The 22,383-nt window shown below is 43.4% G+C and overlaps 1 protein-coding gene across 2 annotated transcripts in view; it reads right to left on the minus strand.

Annotated features, from left to right (window-relative positions):
* The window catches only part of TDRD3 (tudor domain containing 3), a 175,406-nt gene extending 153,025 nt beyond the window's left edge, over positions 1 to 22,381 (minus strand). For both annotated transcript variants that reach the window (XM_075562998.1, XM_075562995.1), the window contains exon 1: positions 22,230 to 22,381. In XM_075562998.1, the coding sequence (XP_075419113.1) occupies positions 22,230 to 22,270 (41 nt within the window). In that variant the 5' untranslated portion in view covers positions 22,271 to 22,381. The remainder of the gene's footprint in view (positions 1 to 22,229) is intronic.
* Positions 22,382 to 22,383: the final 2 nt, after the last annotated feature.

The following is a 22,383-nucleotide window of genomic DNA, read 5'->3' on the forward strand; positions in this document are numbered from 1 at the left end:
ACAAGCACATATTGCATGGCTTAAATTGTTTAGGTATGTTTCAGAGTTGTAGTCATTCACCACACTGATGCAGTCTGCATGCTAAGGAAATGATACAAGAAACTGGGCTAGATGAAGAAGAATTTAACAAAGGTTTGGAAAAAGACTCATTAACAACCTGCAATATGTAGATGACACAACCTGTTTATTAAGAATCAAGAGAACTAGAAGTACTTACTGATGAAAACCCAAAGACCTGAGTGTAGATTATACCTCAAGATAAACAAAGATTTTCAAATAGGCTGATGGGCAACATCATGATAAACAGAGAAGAAAAAAAATGCAATTGTCAAATATTTCATTTTATTTGAATCCACAAATCAGTACTCTTGGAAGTAACAGTCAAGAAATCAAATGACTTGCTGTATTGGTGAAATCTGCTTCAAAGGATATCTTTAGAGTGTTTTTAAAAGCAAAAATGTCACTTGCAGGGCTAAGGAACACCTGATCCAAGCCACAGTATTCTGAATTGCCTCAGATGGATATGAAATCATGAATAAGAAAGACAGAAAACGAATTGATGCCTTTGAATTATGATTTTTGGGAAGAAAAATTAATTTAACTCAAAAAAAATCCTGTCTTCAAAGAACAACCAGAATATTCCTTGGATATGTCACCAGAAGGAAGCAGTACCTGGAGGACATCATCCTTCGGAAAGTAGAAAACTCAAAACAAAACAAAAAAACTCACAGCCGTCGAGTCGATACCTACGCATAGCGGCCCAATCCAGCAGGTTACAACTGCCCGTGTGAGTTTCCAAGATTGAAACTCTTTACAGGAGTAAAAGGCCCATCTTTCTCCCAAGGAGCAGCGGGTGGTTTAGAAATGCCAACTTCACAGATGACATCCCAGGTGGTAACCACTATCCCACCAGGGTTACTTTGGAAAAGTATATCAGTGAAAACATAGGAGACCTTCGGTGAGCTGGATTGACATAGTGGCTTCGGTGAGATGGAGTGAGTGACACAGTGGCTTCGGTGAGATGGAGTGAGTGACACAGTGGCTGCCAACAATGGGCTCAAGTGTACAAGGGCTGCAAGGATGGTGCCGAACAAGCAGAGTTCTGTTCTGACCACACAGCACAGCTCAAGAACAGTGAGAAGTAATCATGTGATCACAGCTGTTAATCTTATCTCCAACTATTCCCCCACTCCAAGAGAACTGTTTCCAACTTCCCTGATTATCACTCAATCAGTCATGATTTTGTAGCGTTAGTTCCTACGTCAACTGTGTAAGAATACTTGCTTACGTTTGTTTTACTCTGTGAATTAGGATGTTTGCCTTGTCCGAACTTTCTCTCACCTCCAAAAAAAATCTGTTAATTTCACTTGTACAGTGTGGATATTTTCACTCCCCCATTACAAATCCCCTGCCATCCAGTCGATTCCCACTCATAGGAATGAGTAGGCTGGGGCAGAACTGCCCCTGGGGTTTCTAAGACTACCAGCTCTTTACAGGAGTGCAGAGCCTCGTCTCTGCCCCAGCCAGTGAATGCTGGTCTGATGGCAAGCGCCCAAACTGGCAACGCACTGTGCCACCAGCACGCCTCGCTTTCGTTCTAGAACAACACAGGCCGAGTGAGCAATGCTGCTGCTGTGTGCTGTTGAGTCCATTCCAACTAAAGTGACCCCACGTGACTGAGTGGAACTGCCCCAGACAGGTTTCTGGCTGCAACCCATAAAAGAGCAGATCACAAGTCTTTCCCCCTGCAGAGCAGTTAGTGGGTTCAAACCATCGACCTTTTAGTTAGCAGCAGCACAGTGCTCAACCACTGAACACCAGGTCTCCAACAAACATGAACGGATGCTGTTTTTAAATTGGGGCTCCCAAAGAAAAGAAGATAAGGACCCAAGGCCAACCAAAGTTAGTTCTCTGAATCATCTATTTCTCTTAAGAATAAATTTCATCAATGTCCACATCAAAAAAAACTTTTCATTTAAAATATCCCTTACTGACTCTCAACCTCTTAGAATCCACCCTTGAAAAGTCAACGTGATCTTTGCAAACTTGGCAAAATGTGTCCTTGTCAAGGCCCTGATTTTCATTTTCAGTGTGTCTCTGAACCAGAGTGGTTCCCATGGTAACCCATCACTTATACCATAGAAAGTTTGCCCATTTAAGAACAGAAGGACATTTTCTTTTCATCTATTTCGCACAAATTGATAAGTGTATATGAGATTAATTACAAATTTTACCCAAAAACGAATGTGTTCATATTTATTACATTCCTTAAAGCTATGGGTGAGCTTTAAGAACTGCATTGGTCTGTTTAATTTAGCAAAAAAAATCATTTGATAGGGCATGGTCTTCCAAATAATGACATTTGTCTATTATTGGTTACATTTATTAAATGAGCACATTTGCTTTTTATATTACTGTGTTAGATATAGCCCCAGTACACCAAAATGATTAGATATAGTACAGAAGTTCTGATAAAATAGCAATATAAATTCTATAATCAGAATAGCATCAACATTAGAAAGCATGCATGGGGTCCCAGTGGAGCTGAATATCTCTATGTGGTAGGCCTGCTAAAACATAACTTGAAAATTTGGGATTTTATTAGCCCCTTCACACCTATCCCCAGCACACTATTATAAAACTTCACCAAACTGAAAATTGGTGTTTTTCCTTTTGTTCTTATTTTTTGAACTTAAGTTTCAAGGAGTATAATGACTGCGTGTTGGGTTGCTAGCCACAAGGTCAGAGACTCCAGCAGCAGCTCTGGCACAAGAAAGGCGAGGCTTTCCGCCACTCCGAGTGGCGGCCTCAGAAACCCTGTCCCGTGGGTCACAATAAGCCGGAATCGACGTGATGGCAGCGAGTCTCTAATGGAAAGCAAGCCTCTTGCTTATGGGTAAATTGGGTTAATCTCAATATGAACAGCTACCAAATATATTTTGTTATTGAGAAATAAACGTCTATGTTTTACTCAGGTCTGACATGTTTTAACAGATTTTTTTAAAACTCAAATCTACTGTGAACCTGCCCATAAACAGCACTGAATTGATAAAAAACGGTCAGTGGCTTGAATTTTCCACCAAATCTCAAAATCGGCAGGGAAGATAGAAATGCTCAATCGGACACAATGAAGGATTTCTATCTCATCTGCCCCAGACATCCTGGAAAAGTCCCATTAAAATCAGTGGACCATTTCCCAAACACCTGACAATTTTGTATTTGACAGAAAGCCCCCATTGCAAGCAATGTCACATTCGCCTCAAGTAGTCAGGATTCACCAATCTGTGGGGCTCCATTCGTACCACTTAATACCAAGGAGAGTAAGAACAAGGACCGTTTTATTCTTGGTTAATTATTGGGACAAGGAGCAGGTAGGACTTACTCCAACCTCGGTATTTTCTGAATATACTAATAAATCCATTTCGCTAATGACGTAGGGTAGAGATCAACATCTTCCTTCAAAGGTCAAATGGCAATTGCTGCAGGTTTATTGAGCCACCAAGTCTTTGACTCGGCCTTTGTACCATGAAGGCACTCATGGGCCTTCAGGCCTAGGCATGGCTGTGTTCTAATGAAGCCTTCAGTCACAAGCTCGGGCAACAGGCAAGACCTGTAGAACAGACCAGTTTGTCACCATTTCACTTGTTCTCCCTCAAAATACCACCCCCCCCACACTCAAAAAAGACTTAAAAGATCTGCCCGGCTCTCTTATAAAATACATTTAATCTTTAAAAAAATCTAATGTTCCTAACTTTTACATTGCATAACTAGCTCCATCTATTTAATTTCTGAGGAAGGCATACTAGTAAGTGAAATCCTCAGTAATAAAAAGGTAGAATAACTACACAATAATTCAACAAGAATGAAAATCACTCACGGAAATTGAGGCCTACGGAACTCATGGCCATATTAAAAGTGAACACTGACAATCGCCTCTGCCAAACTCCTTCTGTTTTCCCTGTAGCCGAAATAGTCTGCAGCCCTGCCTTACTGCAGCATCTTTGAGATTCTCAATTCCATGATTCAAAATTATTTCAAAGACTAAAAGGTAGTTTAAAATAGTATAATTGAAGGGCATCAACATTATCCAAAAGTGACACATAAGATCAGAAATCCATTCGTGCAAGTCCAGTGAAATAGTTAAAGGGCAACCGTAAGTTGAGAGTGCTCCGGTGTGCCATGCAAAGGCAAGACGGTAAGCATTCATTGGACATTCAGCATGTGACAACAAAGGTTCCAAGCACTATTTACACTAACTACTCCACTCATCGTAACTACCGTAGGATAGCTGCCACAATAACCTCTATCTTAGATATGTGATTAGCAGACAGTCAGTGGAAGGTTGCCCAGCTACCGAGTGGAAGAGGGAGGACTCCTCAGGCTCCAGAGGCCTTGCTCTTCACCACCAACCACATTGCTTCCCGAGGAGCAGACCAGACTCTAACTAAAGACCAAGGTGCACAGCGGTGGCAGCTGCAATCATTGTCCTTTTCTCAGTGACATCTCATGATAATCCCGTTTTATGATCTAAGTTTTGGGATATAACTTTGCTAGTCAAAATCGTGTAGTTTATTACACTCAGTTCCAACTGTAAATTGATTTAAACTGTGACTCCAACTCTGTTTACTTTTTCTGAAGTATTAGCTCATTTGTAGTGGTCATTTAGAGAAAAGAGTCGAAGAAATGAGAAGGAGGACTCCAGGAGGACCCGAGACAGCCCAGAAGAGCAGCCAGCAATTTGAGAATCAAGAAAGCATTCAGACTACTAAGAGGTTATTTTCTTTGAAAGCAGAGATCTATGAAGGAGATTCAAAAAGTTGTGAGAAAATTCCATTATCTTTTAATTCCATTTGCCCATGAACTTTCTGAAACCTCCTATAATCACAATGGGATGGGTTGATTCATGTCGCCAAAAAATATGTGCTGTAAATCCTCGCCTTATGCCTATGGTGTAGTGGGTTACAAATTCAAGTGCTAATCACATATCAGTGGTTCAGCCCACCTGTGGCTCCAAGGAAGAGGAGGCTCCCCTAGCATACAGGGTCACCAACAGTCAGAACGGACTCAGTGGCAGTGATCTGCTTCCTGTGAAGATTGACAGCCTCAGAAACCCGACAGGAGTTGGTATGAATTGGAATTGGCTCGGTGGCAGCGGGCTTGTTTGTTTGTTTGTCTGTTGGTATGTTTTTCAGTTTTATGCCAGTGGCTACAATCACATTAATGAGACTGGATCAGTGCAGGGTGTGCCTTGGATCAAACTTTTTTGAGATATAAACGATTAAATAAGCAGAGAAGCAAAAATGGGCGAAGAGAAATGCCAAACATGAAGACAGTCCAGAAGCTCAGAAGAGACAAGGGCCTCCCCTCCAGAGCCAACAGAGAAAGTCAGCCTTCCCCTAAAGCTGGTACCATAAATTCAGGCTTTAATCCTCTTAACTGTACAAAAATAAATTTCTGTTTGTTAAAGATACTCGTTTGTGGTAATTCTGTTGTACCAGCACTAGGTATCGAAGACACATATGTACATTTGCTAAAATATAATTTGACTTAAAGCACTTAAGCATTATCAATAACTGTAAGCAATTCAATTTACACATGAAAGTTATTTTGATAAGGTAAAACATTTTAAAAGACCACCAACAGTCCAATTCAACTTTATTTTCCAAAAAGACATGTTGAGGCAGGGATAATTCAAGTCAATCCATGTCATCAAGCACTGTTAGCTTATGTGATAGCGGCACAAATAAGTCTCCCAACACCAATTCTAAACTACGATTACACCAATTTTAAACTAAGATGTGTACATAACTAAAGTGTACGGATGTTGCAAAATACAGAAAAAGAAGACATGTGGGAAAAAAAGACATGAGCTCATATCAAATAGGGCAATTCTTTGATGTTCCATATTAGGTATCAGTAATATGACTGATCAGGATGGCTTATATCCCATTACATAAGCAGTATAATATATACTTTTAATTACTAAATACCATGTAATACAGCAAAAGGGGATTTGCAAATTGAAAACTCCTTACCAAAAAGTAAGATTGCCACTAAACAGCAACTTAAAAAAAATGTTATAGGGTACAAGGGACTCCAAGTCTCAAATATAATTTAAGAGCATTCATTAAATCTTAAAAAGGACAAAGACAAAAACACATGATCCCGATGAAAGAGACTACTAGGACGAAGTCATAACAGCACGTGGGGCTTACAGAGAACCAGAGGCTTAAATAGGACACGCGAGGCCAAAGGAAACTATCACGTAAGTACTACTGGCAGTAGATGGATATGCACAGTCGCAGGTGGGATTATAGAAATGGTGATGCGCTGAGTGGGACACACACACTATGTTAAACAAAAGAGCTTGCAAAATTGGTCCAGCATCCTCTAACCAAGGCAGTCAGTCAGGCCGCGACTCGTGAGCGTGCAGCCCCAGTGTGCAAATCTCCATCAAGAACACGCCCACGCGAGCCCCAGTGTAAACTGCCCCTCCTGAGGCTAGCTAGGTAACACTGGTAATATATTTTCTAATGCACTCTGCCTGAGGCAGGACTGTTCATATCTCTTGGTAAATGGCCAGAAGGATGTCTTAATTCAGGTGAGGACACTGCAAATGTATTGGGGACCTTCTCTGTTATCCATACCCTTCTGTAAACCAGTGAGTTTATGGAAACTGTAAACTTTTATTAGAGTTTAAATTCTAATACAAACAGAATAATTAAATTAAAAAATCAAGAAGAAAAATATACGTAAGGATAGGAAAATAAGAGCTTCATTCATTCATATCAATTTATTGAAATTCACCATAATTTGAACAGTATCACTGACAAAAAATTCAAAACAAGCCTACCTACTTTGCGTGTGTTCCATGTACCAGTGCCAATCCACAAAATACAGCTACTGCTCCAAGAAGGGTGAAGTGCAAAGCTGAGGTAAGCATTTAGAAAATTTTAGGCAACCTGACCTTTCCACGAAGTTTAAAATTTACGAGACTACTGCTCTATGGTGATTTGAAATTTTTATTTTGGTTAGGTGAAATTCTACAAAACAAATTAGTTGTCCATTGATAGCTAAAAGGTTAATTGAGCTGGGTCACATTTCCTAGAATCCCCTGAAGGTAGATATGAAGTAGATATGAAAGTTTTCAGAAATAAAGGACCTAATGTGTGCCACTTTCCCCCTGAAGAGCGGAATCCTTGCTCTCTCTCGGTTTTTCCTTCCTTTCCCTACTGGCTGGACAGGTGCAGAAGCTACAATGGTCTGTGAAGATACCCAGAATGCCCTAGGGTAGTGCTTCTCACACTTAGTGTACCCAAGAATACTCTGGGCATCTTATTAAAATATGCAAAAGACCAGTGATGGGCCCGAAGCCTTGAAGTCCCCGAAGTATCCCAAACAGAAGTATCCCAAACATAGACTCCTGACTCGGGGGCAGCCCTTGGCAGCCATTGGAACTGGTTGGGATTCCTCACAAAGGAACCACAATGAATGTCTAAAGGCATAACTCGGGGTGGGGGGGAAGGGGGGATGGCACTAGACCGCTCCATCCCAGAAGGTAGGAAGAGCAATGAGGACCTTTAGGGTGCTCGCCTTTTGGTCAGGAAGGCTGAAACTCAAAGGGTGTCTGAGTTGCTAGCAAGCAGGGCCTGTGATGTGCAGCTCTGGAAGGAAGGGGGCAGGGCTGAAGGTTGACATCAGGTCCTTCTCTCTGTTTAACAGGGAGCGTCATCCGCTCTCTTACATCAGGATCCCTGAGTCCTGTGACTATCTGTATGGATTTTGTTTGGGTGTCTATCTATACAAGATATGCAGGATAGGCAATCTTACAGCAACTGGTCTGATGGTATTGGGGGGGGGGGTGTAGAAGTAGGCGGGGGGAAGGAGCAGGGAGCCAACAATGACAGATACAAGGGAACAGTAAGGGTTCTAAAATTGAAGGCAAGGAGGGTGTAGCTTTTCTGGTTGTGTTTGTGATCAAGCAAAATGTATCTGAGAGGAATTACTGAGAGGTGAATAATGGGTAAACATAATAGTGGGGCAGAAGGAAAAAAAGAAAATGATGAAAATATATATATATATGGATCTATAAATATATGTGTAATTGTTTATATATACGCACATATATGCAAATGCAACAAGGAAGCAGATGGACTCTGGGCCTCTACTTAAATCTTACCTCAGTACAAGAATGGTTTGTTCTAATAATGAGTCACTCTACAATACGCACCTTCTGGACACAAATGCTGAAGACAAATGGGTGCATAAGCAAATGTGGTAAAGAAAGCTGATGGTGCTCGGCTTTTAAAAGGTCTTAAAGGGTTGTAGTTAAACGAGTGGCCATCTAGCAAAAAAGCAACAAAACCCACATGGGAGAAGCACACCAGCTTGTGCTATCATGAGTTGATGATGGGAATAGGTATCAGAAGTTCAAAAACAAGCAACCAAATTGATGTGAAGGCGCATGGATGTAATGGAGACCCAAACCCTCCTGTAAGATAACTGGACACTCCTCTCAGAAGGGCCACACGCAAAGTATGATAAATCCAGGGTGCGGAATAGCACTGACAAAACACATAGCTATCCACTAGTTCTTTAATATATCCTCCCCTTACTATTATGGTTTTTATTTGTTTTACCTCATTAATCATGTTGGATTTGCACATGTTCATTTGTATATTTAAGATTGCTTAGGTACATGAAAGCCAAGATAGATAACCCCTTCAGAAACAGTAACAGGAGTAATGGTTCCCTGAGGGCATGGGAAGGCGGGAGGGATAGGGAGTTGACAGCACCGCTGGCTGTATAACCCCACTCCATGGGCTTCAACAACAGAACTGTATGTGAATGAATAGATTGGATTGTGTAAGATATGGCAAACATAGTAACTATTATGGGGAAAAGTGAAAAATAAAATAAGGGTTCCTGGGGGCTAGGGGAAGGGAGGGAGGGTATAAAGGGAGGCTGACATCAAGGAGTTCAAGAAGAAAGAAAACACTTTGAAACTGAGTGTGGCAGCAATTGTACAATACTGCTGGGTGTGACTGAACTATGGAATGTTAGTCACTCAGTTCAGGCCTCATGTTGAGGGTAAGCTTCTTTTCAGAAAGATGATAGGTAATTGCGATCTGACTCACTACACTGAGGTGAAACACTAAGGGCATGCAACAAAACAGCAAGGGGAACAGAGCAACAAAGTGCCCAGGGAGTACCAAAAATGTACTTTGGGAACAGGGTGCACCCCATCAGACTCGACCAGAAAACACTCCTAAAGGTCAACAAATAGACCTTGAACTATGTGCAGGCCTGTATTTTTCTTGTCGTTGGGTTTTTTGTTTTCTTTTCTTTTGTTTCTCTGTTTTGCTCTGTCTTGTTTTTTGTTCATATTATCTCTGCAGGTCTATCTAGTTAAGACAGACAGGATAAAAAAAGCTGGAGGAGAAAACAACAGGACCCATGATTCCGGGGGAGAAATGGGCGAGGCAGAAGCAGGGGGAAAGAAAGTGAGTGTTAACAACTCCAAGGAAAAGGGAACAACAAGTGAATCAAAATCAATGGCGAGGAGGTATAGCAGACCTGGTAGGGCTGACCAGGGGCAATGTAACCAAGAGGAATTATGAAACTCAAACGAAGGCTGAACATGACAGTGGGACAAGAGGAGAGTAAAAGGAAATAGAAGAAGGAACTAGGAGGCGAAGGGCATGTACACATGTAACTATATTTACATATTACAATGGGGAAATAAATCTATGTGCACATATTTACAGGTTTAGTATTAAAGTAGCAGATGGACATTGGGTCTCTACTGAAGCAGCGTCTCAATGCAAGAAGACTTTATTCTATTAAACTGGCATTCCATGATGCTCAACTTCCCAACAGGATCGCTGAAGACAAAATGAGTGCAAAAGCAAATGTAATGAAAATAGCTGATGGTGCTCAGCTATCAAAAGAGATAGTTTCTGGGGTTTTAAAGGCTTGAAGATAAACAAGCGGCCATCTAGCTCAGAAGCAACAAAGCCCACATGGCAGAAGCACACCAGTCTGTGTGATCACGAGATGTAGATAGGATCAGGTATCAGTCATCAAAGAACAGAAAAATCATATCATTGTGAATGAGGGGGAATACAGAGTGGAAACCCAAAACCCATCTGTAGGCAGGTGGACATCCCCTTACAGAAGGGTAGCAGAAGACGAGCCAGTCAGCGTGCAGTAGAGCATCGATGAATCATATAACTTTCCTTTAGTTCTTTAATGCTTCCTCTCCTCCACCCCCTCCTCACTATCATGATCCTAATTCTACCTTACAAATCCGGCTAAACCAGAAGATGTACACTGGAACAGATCAGAGCTGGAAACACAGGGAATCCAGGACAGATAAGCCCCTCAGGACCAATCATGAGAGTAGACACCATGAGGGGAAGAGGAAGGGGAAGGGGAAAGTGGAGGGGAAGGGGGAGGTGGGGGAGAAAAGGAAAACCAATCACAATGACCTACGACCTGGGGGACGGTCAACAGAAAAGTGGGTGAAGGGAAACATCGGACAGTGTAAGGCATGAAAAATAAATAGTAATTTATAAATTATCAAGGGTTCGTGAGGGAGGGAGGAGGGAAGGTTGGCAAGGGAGAGGGGAAAATGAAGAGCTGATACCAAGGGCTCAAGTAAAAAGAAAATATTTGAGAATGATGATGGCAACATATGTACAAATGTGCTTGACACGATGGATGGATGTATGGATTGTCGCAAGAGTTGTACGAGCCCCTAATGAAATATATAAAGAAAATAAAATTTTTAAAAGGAGAAAAGGAATGTCCAGATCCGGTAAAACTTCAAAGTGTGTCATCCAGAGAAGATTCTGATAAGGCCTCTGCACCCACCAGCCGCAAAAATGAGGAAGAAAACAAAGCAGGAAAAGGCTGGAGAATTCTCTTGACTACTCACCATTTAGAGGGGACAGACTGGGGTGTCAGCAGGCCGCCCGAGGGGAAGAAGATGAAGAACTGCGAGCAGAAGTATTCTGGTACTTATCCTCATACGAAAGGCCCCTGCAACTTACACAAACTTAATGAACTTTTAAAAATATTTTCTATTTGCTTCGCTCTGAGGGAGAACATTTTAAACCTCCACAGAGGCATTTGGTTGTCCTAACCAAAACAATTCTATCAACATCTTTCGAATTTTATTTCTGAAATTAATGCAAGCGCATCCTTTTTATTGTGAGCATGACTATTAGTTTTATTTCAGAACAGTTTCGTTCCAGCAATAAGGCAAGAAATATCAATAAGCAGTGGAAGCTTTATCTAACGAGCTATCGCCTGCATTTCTGTAGTGGTGACACTGTTTTCTAACAATGAATTTTTAAATTTCACAATATTAATTTCAAAGACCACAATGTTCTGCTCTACAAAAAGCTCACAGACATTTCATGTCCTTGAAGGCATATTAAGAAGACAGTCTGATCAAAGATACTCAGACCAGTTCTGACGAGACTGACTTCCCTCGCACAAGCATTAAGGGTCCACAGTGGCCGTGTCCTGGAAGTGCTGGGACCCGTACAAACTATGAGCAGCGCTGCAGGAGCTGACCAGACAGCGAGCGCTCACACGCTTTGAAGCCGCAAAGTCAAATATTCACTCACTGCCCTGCATCTAAAATTAGAATACACATGCGACAAAAAGGAAAAGTTGATTCATTACCTCTATCGCAATTACCTATCGTCTTTCTGAAAACAAACTTACCCTCAACTATGAAGCCTGAACTGAATGAACAGCAAATCCATTATAAGATATTGGCTTAATTTGTATAACAAATTTTTCTATCAATACTCATATTTAATGTTTTATACTGGAATTTTTACCCAAAATCCACTTTTATTAATTTATCAACACCTTGTGGTCCTACGCCAGAATTTTATAGATTCTTATTTTTTCCTTACATCTTAATAACTTATGTTTAAATGTTATATTTTATATACATTTTATATTCAGAAGAGCATCAAAGGAGTAGAATGGTAAAAAGAATGGCCTTCAGATCACTCCATTTATAGTGAAAGACTTAAAAACTGTTTATTCTGAATCTGTATCATCAGAGTTGAAAAACTAATACTGGCCTAATCAAATAAAATACCACATCACCCCCACTAAGACAGGTATTTATTTTAAAAAGGAAATAACAGGTGCTTGCAGGATGTGGAGAAATAGGATCCTTTATCGATTGCTAGTGGGACTATAAAACAGTGCAGCTGCTGTGGGAAAGTGAGACAGTACCTCAAAAATTTAAACATAAGAATTACCCTCTAGAGAGTGGGTTGGAAAGAGGGAACCCATTACAAGGATCTACAAGTGACCTCCTCCCTGGGGGACAGACAACAGAAAAGGGGGTGAAGGAAGACGTCGGACAGGGCAAGATATGACAAAATAATGATTTATAAACTACCAAGGGCTCATGAGGGAAGGGGGAGCAGGGAGGGAGGGAGAAAAAAAAGAGGACCTGATGCAAAGGGCTTAAGTGGAGAGCAAATGCTTTGAAAATGATTAGGGCAAAGAATGTACGGATGTGCTTTATACAATTGATGTATGTATATGTATGGATTGTGATAAGAGTTGTATGAGTCCTTAATAAAATGTAAAAAAAAAAGAAAATGATTAGGGCAAAGAATGTACAGATGTGCTTTACACAATTGATGTATGTATGGATTGTGATAAGAGTTGTATGAGCCCCTAATAAAATGTTCTTTTTTAAAAAAAGAATTACCCTCTAAACCAGCAATTTTGCTCTTAGGTATATGAGGTTGGCTTCAAAAGGTTCATGGAAAAATTCCACAATGCTCTCATCCTATTTTGCATTCCATTTTTCCATGAACTTTTTGGCTGGTATACCCGAAGGAACTGAAAGCAGGAATAGCAACAGCTACGTGCGCACAGAAGTTCACTGCTGCAGTGTTCCCAACAGTCCAGAGGTGGAGAGCGCCCTGCTGACTGGAATAAGCCAGTAAACAAAGGGAAAGGCACGCATTGTATGACTATACGGAATTCCAGGAGAGGCAAAGGTATTGTCTTCCCAGAAGCGCAGTGGGGAAGGGTCTCGCAATCTACTTCAGAAAACCAGCCATTAAAGTTAAAGCATGGAGCACAATTCTACTGTGACTTTGACGGGGTGGCCGGCAGTCGGAGGGGACTCAGCAGCATCTGGTTTGATAGAAACCAAATCCATGACTGGTCACCAGGGCAGGAGGGCGTGGAAGGAGTCACTATTTGGAGGACACAGAGTTTCCGCTACGAATGATGGGGAAAACTGGAAATGGTTAGTGGTGACAGTTATACAATACGATAACCATAATGTCAGCAAATTATACACATCAAAAGTGTTGAAATAGCAAATGGTGCGTGTGTGGATACGAGAGGGGGTGGGGCTTCAAAAAGTTCATGGTAAGATAGAATTAAAAGATAGAATTGCTTTCATAAACTTTTTTAAGCCCATATGTTTGTTTGTTTGTTTGTTTGTTTGTGGAGGGTATGCACATACATACATTTACCATAATAAAAATATATATGAAACTTGAATGCTCGATACCATCCCTAACTCAACCCTGACTTCTGAATAAATCTCAACGGATTTGTATTGCTTGCAGGATTAATACAAAAACACAGCATGGTCTACAATGATCCACTGTGTATGGTCCAGCCGCAGTCTCTCCCAGCCTCCTCTCACGATGCTACCACTCTGTCTTGTCCTCCAGCCACTCTGGTCCTTGGACCTCAGCTCTCCGCAGGGTCCCGACTGCCACTTAAGCTTTGCAAACTGTTGCTCTCCCCTCACTCAAAGAGTTCACCAGTTCCCAAACTTTTATCTGGCCTTACTCAGCATGTGCATAACAATGACTTTGGTCCTACAGCTCAAGATGCAGGATAAAGTATAGGTATCTGCTTTTGCAGCTAGCTCCCCCTTGATCTTTCAGTGACCCCAAGGGGGAAGACTCGGCCACCTTAGGACCATGGATTCCCACGCATCCTTCAGTGCTCAGGTAAGCATTCTGTAACTACCAGGACGTGGACAAATTCTCCTCTGATAATTTTTTGGAAGCATAGTCCTACTCTCTAGCACGTTTCACAGATGCATTACTTTGAGTATGTAATTAATGGCTCTCTCCCCTAGAAGGTTACATCTTCTGTACTAAAGAGAATAAGGCCCTAAAAAAATGATCAATATTTGTTGAAAGAACAGACTGATGAATAAGCCTTACTTTTACACTACAGACCAAATGTGATACCATGAGAAGACATCGACAGCCTTTCCTGCTTATACATCAACGGTTCTGGAAAGCCTTCTACACTTCCCAAGGCTGAACTAACTGAGTTAATCATATTTAAATTATCTGTCTTGAACTTTTGTATACCCCAAATGAACACAGTACAAGGAAGCATAAATACTAAGTATATTTCAAAGCATACATTTCTCTGCACTGAGTCACTTACTTCTGTAAAGTATTAGCAAATGCTGCTGTGCCTTCAATAGTGCTATAGGGAGACGCAGGAAGTGATTTTTCTCTAACCACAGAAGTATCCCCTTTAAAGGCTGTAAAACTGCAGTGCATGTGAGAAGCCAACACACTGGCACACAGACACCCAGCCAGCTAGGAGGGGCATGGGAAACTGGCTCAATCCAGCCTCAGAGCACAGGGCTGGCCTGTCCTCACGTGCTTCTTTGCTGCTCTCAGAATCTTTGATTTGACGCCTGTGTGAATACTAAGCATATTACCACACGTCTTAACCCCACCTTCAGCGTTCACACTTATTTCTCAGCTCTTTCTGTGAAAATGTTTGCACTGCTGGGAGTGCAATCGGCTTCTCCCAAGAATTATCTGTAGACGGTAACGTGTCCTTTGTGGAAGGCCCTCGGCAAGGTGGACTGACAGAGCCTGCCAACGGGCTCGACTGTGAGGGTGACGCAGGGCAGGGCGGCACTCCCGCTGTTGTCCAGAAGACCACGGAGTTGGAACTGACTCGACAGCACCCAGCAGCTAAGCGGTCTTTCGCTATGTGCACATCCAATTACAGAGTTGGCTTCTGATCCATGGAGCTCCCTTACCTAACAGGATCCGATCCCCACAATCCATCAGGGTTTCCACGGGCTGACTGGTACGAAGTAGATCACCAAAACTTTCTTCCTGCTCTGTCTTAGCTGGGAAGAGACTAGACTTTGCGAAAATGCCGTAATTTCTGAGATAAGACTAAACTGTAATAAGATAAGTCAAATAGGCAATACCCTCTTTCGTCAAAAGGAGAAAACACAAGCCAGAAAACGGATATAGTTATTTTATGGTTCTTGAAATGTTACTGTGATATTTTTACTTGACTTAGCAAATACTGCTGTGTGAGCAAAGAAAATTTTTCTCAACCTGCTGAGGTAGCATGTTTGTTTTTATACCCCCTTTATGCTGGAGGCAGTCAAGTCTACAGGCAGTTGAAACTAGATTTATAGGTAATTTGTAAAAAAAAAAAAATCACTGCAAACAGCACCTTGAAGCCTAAAACTCGTTCAGTTTAACAGGATATCCTGTCGTGTTCAGCGCTGTAGTGCAGCAGCAGAGGCAGCAAGGCACTACACAATATACTAGGAAAGAGAGTGATACCAGGCTTAGTATCTTGACCACTTTTATTTTGCTACCAAAATACATTTGTTACAAATGCTCATTAAATAAATAAGAAGTCTTTTTAAATAGGAGAATATCACCAATAAGCTCCACTGAAAACTGGATGTGATCTTCCTTGTGATCTATTAATTCCATCTTGTCTAAAAAAGTATTTTTGTTTTAACAGATCAAATCATTTCCAAAAGGAGTCCTAATGGCACTGTAGGATAGGCTTTGGACAACTAACCATAAGGAGAGTGGATCAAACCTACCAGCAGCTACCACGGTGAAGGGCAAGGCTGGCTGCTCCCAGAGAGATTGACCATCTCAGAAACCTTCTTTAGGGTTGCTGGGAGTCGAGTTGGCATGATGGGAGTGATCTGAGAGTTGGGACGGGGGGTTGTTTGGGATCCCTTTCAAAGGAATACACCAAGACAGTTTATATCAAAGTAGTCATAAGCAGCATTTTGTATTTCTACATCATAAAAAATGTAGCACTAACTTACAACCTTATAAAGAAGTATCAATCAATACTCATTACACTTACAGCTTCCTCTAAGAAAGGAGCCTGAGTAGTGTAACGGGGTAGCCATTTGGCTGCAAACCTAAAGGGCAACAGTTCAAAACAACCAGCCACTCCATAAGAGAAAGATACGGTTTTCCACTAACTGCATTAATCTAATGTTTACATTCTACTCATGCAATCTAGTGTTACAGTCTCAGAAACCCACAGGGCCCTCCTACTCTGCCCTATGAGTGGGACTGGGATCTGTGGCAGTGCTTGGGTTGAGTTTTTATCCCTCAGAAATAAGATGAGCAAAAGAAAGATGAGCAGGCAACTGTATGGCACTCTTTGGACAAACTTGTTCCACATCCATCTCTTTACCTATATCCGTGTGTGTGTATCCAAAACCAAACCCACTGCCATCGAGCGGATGCAAGGTTTTCAAGACCGTGCTCAACCTTGCTATTAGAACAATTAGAAGCCTTGTTTATTATTATTATTTGTATTTTGTTTGGGTAAAAGTTTATTATGCCGTGTTAGCTTCCCGCTGGACAACGTCCACATAAACTTCAGTGACAAGTTACATTTTTCAAATTGTGTACACATTCTCCTTGTGATCTGGCCATTCCACTCCCAGCACTCTAGTTTCCCTGATACTTTCTCTCTCAGCAGTGCTGTAGCGTTGGCCTTTTGGCTTACTCAACAGCACCATTCTTACTGGTTACCTACACTGTTACTGTCCAAGTATTAACCATGAGTGAATTATAAGAAGGTATATTTACATTGACAGCCCTGCTGAGCTTGTTTCTCAACAGAAGACTAAGCTTACTCACTGGCAATGCCCTGAGAAATGAATGTCTCTCTCAGAAAAGTGAAACCAAATAAACCAAAAATGCACAAGTGTGAGGAACAGAACGGAATCTCATTCTCTTGGTGTTACCTAGCTTTGTGCCTGGGAAGAAGCTTCTATGCGATGGGAAGTGAGAAGAAGCCGTTCTTCTGTAAGCGGGTCAAAAGCTAGGAATTCGATATCTCAGGAAAAAAGAAAAGTCCTGATATGTTCCAGCATTTGGAATAACTATCTCAAGGCCACCTGTAAAATCTAAGCAGCCCTTCAAGACAAGAAAGCCACAATCACTTTATGACCCAAAAGACATTGTGTCTCTTGCTTTCTCCCTTTAGCTCATGGTCATTCTCCACCAGCACATTATGTTAATATTTGTATCATCTGTAGCCACTGACAATCCTTTCGAGGTGAATGAATGTTAAGGGAGTCCGTATCTGCTTGGGCGGAGTCTATCAGCATGGGGCTACCACAAAAAGAAAAACAAACCCAAAGTAGGGGTGGGGGAACTCCAAGAGGGTACAATAAAGGTGTGTGGTGGGTTACACATTAAGCTGCAAGCTGCGAACCGCATGGTCAGAGGTTTGAACCCACCCTTCGCGCCTCAGCGGAGAGATGAAGCTGCCTGCTCCCTCCCACAAAGGTTTAGTCTCTGAAAGCCAAAGGGGTCCTGGGTTTGGAAGAACTGTCAGGGGAGATGACACACAGACAGATCGGTATGAGCTGAAGACAAAGAACAGTCAGAGCGGTGGTCATCATAAGGTGGAAGAGGTCCAGCCACATCAAACGTGGACGAGTCACGAATGAAGATCTCGGTGACTTCCTGAGGGCCAAGAGCAGCAGCAGCAGCAGCTTGCTTTACAGATGTTTTGAGAAAGTTGGTCAAAGCTTTAGCAGAAACAGTGCTTGGGAAAGCTTAACCAGAGTCCTTCACCGCATCACGGCTCATTCCTCTCATCACGCAATGGCAAATTCCGGAGAGTTCTGGTGAGAAATCATTACGCATCCAACTTACAACCCTGATGTGGCTCTTTGACTTCTTTGTGTTTGCTACTCTTAAAATTTTTTTTACAGGTATCCATGTTTCTGCAGCTAATATGGCTAAGACTTACAGAACCCTCATTTCCTCAAGGACTGACCATAAGGCTGGTATCACTTGACCTTGACAAAGCTTATGTTGTGAAACAAAGTTTATAAGTATGTATTTCTTAATCTTTTAATTTTCACTCCCCACCCACTTTTCAAAGTCCCCATATAAAATCTCCCCTAATAATAAAAAAGAATGAATATACACAGGGGGGAAACAAAGGAGTAATATTGTTACTAAACAAGTTTCCATTCAAATCTCTCAGCAAAGCTTTCCCATGCATGTAATTAAACATAGACATACACGCTCAAACGCTAAGGTACTGTTTAGTGCATTATGTAAGCATGACCACTCTACTGTGAGAGCCCCCCAAAAGTTTTAAAGTTCAAATCAGCACTAAAGGGGTGGGGGGAAATCACTGTAAAGTTTGCCAAGGCAGTGGATTTCAAAAACTGATTTTATTTTAAGTTTTTAGTTTGCTGTGTGTGAAAGTTTGAAGAGCAAACTAGCACATGCTTGGTGAAGCAGCGGGTCAGCGAGAAAGCGGAAGACCCTGGACGAAATGTTGGCACCGGCTGCAACAGCAGGGCCACACCAGACACACTGGGGAGGCTGCTCAGCAGGGTACGGCCACCTTCAGGAGGAAGCAGACTGCAAGGCAACTAACAAAAACGTACTGCTTCCTATTATTGACTAATCCCTACAGTGAAGGGGTGCTTACCCCACTTCTGGGTCTATCCATTCTTATCCCACCCTGCCTTCTAGTTAGTCTCCAGGCAACCGCTACCTTTTTGATGCAGAGGGGCTGATGGGTCTAAGGAATGCAAGCCTCCCTGGTGGTACCATTCACTGTGCATCAAACTCCAAACCAAATTCCTTGCCATCCAGTCGATGCTGACTCCAAGCGACCTTATAGGACAAGGTAGAACTGCCCCTGTGAGTGTCCGACACTGTAACTACACAAATAGAAAACCTCATCTTCTTCCCTCAGAGCTGCTGGTAGTTTGGAACCGCTGACCTGGCGGTTAGCAGCCCAACTCGTAATCACTACGCCAATAGGGCTCCTCCACTGTGACACCAATCTGGTTAGCTGAAAGTTTAGGGGTAAAGGGTGTGTTCACCTGGCTGGAAAGACTAAGGACCACAATGCCTCCATCTTTGTAAGCTAGCTGCACTCTCTGAAGCTCTCGCTTTCAGAAACAAGCTTTCAGCACCAAACAGCTCAATACTCTAGCTAGGATGGATTCAATCAGAGTTTAGGAATATGAACACTGTTTCTTTAAGGCCTACAAGTGCTTGTCGTTGCCCTAGCTTGAAACTCCTACAGGCTATCAAGGCTGTGGCCTTAGAAGCAAACCAGGAGGCCTGGGGATGACACAGGTTCCAAGTTCAAAGTTTTTACCTGGCAGTAGAGTGCTTCACCAGAATCTAAATGCACAAAAACCTGGGTCCTTAGAAATGTGGCTACATAAGTGACAATAATAAAAAACAAAACTCCCTGCCGTCAAATCAATTCTGACTCATAAAAACCTCACAATGGAGAACTCCAAAACTAAAGGGAAACCTGGGGTATCCGGTTGAAACAAGCTGGTCAAAAATTCTTTCTAGGACTCTGCCTAAACCCTCAGGCTCTATATGTTAACATAAGCAAGCCTCTACTTAGCTAAGAACTAGCAAAGTGACCTGCAAGCTTAGGTGCAGAGCAACTATGCCTAGTCTGCTTCCAGACCCATCAGAAATGACATGAAACTCACAAACCCCTAAAATGTTTTACTACCCCAGGGAAGATCCCTGGCTTACAGACAGAGCCATGGAAAGTAGTAATGGAAGACACACCTAAACAAATAGTTTCCAAAACCAAAAACCCACTGCTATCAAATTGATGCCAACTCATAGCAACCCTAGGTCAGGGTAGACTTGCCCCTGTGAGTTTTCAAGACTGTAACTCTTTCCTCCAGTAGAAAGTCCCCTCTCTCTCCCAAGCCAGCTGATGGTGTAGACCTTTCAGCCCTGTGGACAGCAGCCCACGGTGCAACCACTAATAACCGGGGCTCTCAGAAAGTACCAAACGCTGTAGCAAGCTCTGCGGGCAATAGAGCACAATAGAACACAGGACGGACTCTTCAAAAGTGGGTACTCAGGTACGACGTCCTGGCTTGATATTGCCAACCTGCAGGGGCATTCTAAGGTCAATTATATGACACATTGGAGACAATCTGCAACGTAATGTGATCCCTGGCACTGAAGATCCAAAGAAAAGAGAGAGACGGTACCCTGCCTTAAGAAGCTTAGAGTCCAGAGATCCAGGTAAAGAGCACTTCTAGAGGAGGCAAGGTCACCCTGGGAAAGTAATGAAAGACTACTGGAGCTTGTGAATAAAGTCATACTAATTTGAAGAACAAAGGGTCAACATTATGAGAAATGGAAAAACTGAATTAAAGAATGCGCAAAAAAATCCAAGGCAGCCTTGTTACTAAAGAAACTGAAGAGATTCTACCAAAGAACAAAAATAAAATTGAAATAAGGTGCGTTTTTAACTCTACGGTTTGTTGAGTCGTGATGTTTTCTACTCAAAGACTGAAGAACAGTTCAAAGCAGCAGGTCTGGAACCAAGACCCCCTTACACTTAACACTCAACTACCAGTTTCTAGCTCCATCATTTTGGACAAGTCACTTTTAACCTCTTTGATTCACCTCATCTGTAAAGTGGAGTGAAAAGCGGGAGAGGCAGGAGATGCTCAAACTTTGCTTTTCAAATGACAGGTGTGATTAGTCCATTCCCGATTAAAAACTTTTTTCCCTATTATTTTATTGGGGGCTGGTACAACTCTTATCACAATCTATACATACATCCATTGGGGCAAGCACATTTGTACATTTGCTTCCATCATCAATCTCAAAACATTTGCTTTCTACTTAAGCCCTGGGTATCAGCTCCTCATTTTTCTCCTCCTTCCCAGGCCCCACCATGAACCCTTGAAAAATTATAAATTGTTATTTTGTCATGTCTTACACTGTCCTACGTCTCCCTTTACCCACTCTTCTGTTGTCCCTCCCCCAGGGAGGGGGTTATATGTGGTTCTTGATTCTCCTATCTCAGTCATGCACTGCCTCCACAATCTGGTCCCAGGCTACCTTTCTGGTCTTCATCCTCATTGGACACTCTTCCACACCTAGGAGTAATTGGGATCTAGCATCAATTCCACAAGCCAATAAACACTCTCCTACCTCGGAGCCTCATCTCCTGAACTCGCTTCTGGAAAGTCTTTTCCTCGCTATTTTCCCAAGTCTACTTCTCCAGGAAGTTAACCCGATCTGCCCTCCAATTCCACAGCACACTTGCCTGTTCCTCCAACAGCTTCCAACTAGTCCCCGTTTGTGTTGTGTGTGTGTGTTGGGGGGTGGGGGGGGAGACTGTTCATGCTGCCTTCTCTTCTCATTGAGACTGTGGACCTCCAGACAGCAAAGACAGACCTTCTCGCCCAGGTTCCTACATCTCAGCCCATCGAGGCCTGGAAGGAGGGCGCTACGAAGTCAACTGCACCTTTACCACCGCATGGCCGCAGTTGCACAAACTTGGACGTCGCCTAATTGTCGACTGCTTTCGGGTGCTAAAATCTTGACTTGCGAGGTCTTTAAAAAGCCGCACTGGGCCATCCCTAAAAGAAAAGTTCCTGGGAGCACCCACGCGAGCTTCCCAAGTTGCGTGTGCGCGGCGGCGGGCTGCCCCACGCTGCTCCCACCGGACTTTGAAGATGGAGGAGGAGGAGGTGGTCCGACCGGCGGCGCCCGGGCCGCCCCCAACTTCCTGCGGGTCCCCGGCTCCGCCGCGCTCCCCGCACGCCTCCGCTCGGGCCTCGCCTCCCGCGTCCCCGCAGCCACCCGGCCGGGGAGGCGGCGCGCCGCGGCGGGTCCCGGCGGCGGGCTCGGGCCTGGGCCGCAGCCTGTCCTGCCCGCCACCCGGGCCTCCACCGGGGCCCAGGCCGCCGCCGCCGCCGCCGCCGCCACCGCGAAGGGAGCCGGGACCCGGCGGGCTCGCGTGGCGCCGGGGGCGGAGCCGCCCGCACCCCGGGGTCCAGGCCGGGGCCCCCGCCGAGCGCCCGCACCCACCGCCCGCCCCGGCCCGAGCCCGCGGCCCGGCGGCCGGCGGGACCCGTCACTTACCAGCCCGCCTGGGACAGCGCCGCGCCGGGCACCTCGGCCATGGTAGCTGCTTCGGCCGGGGGTGGTGGGGGCGGGGGCGAAGTGGGGGGTGGGGGGCCTCCGACTTCAGACCAAAAATTTTTTTTTTTTTAAAGAAAAGGGGGGCGAAAAAAAA

This window comes from Tenrec ecaudatus, chromosome 11, assembly GCF_050624435.1.
Source record: "Tenrec ecaudatus isolate mTenEca1 chromosome 11, mTenEca1.hap1, whole genome shotgun sequence".
Taxonomy (NCBI): domain Eukaryota; kingdom Metazoa; phylum Chordata; class Mammalia; order Afrosoricida; family Tenrecidae; genus Tenrec; species Tenrec ecaudatus.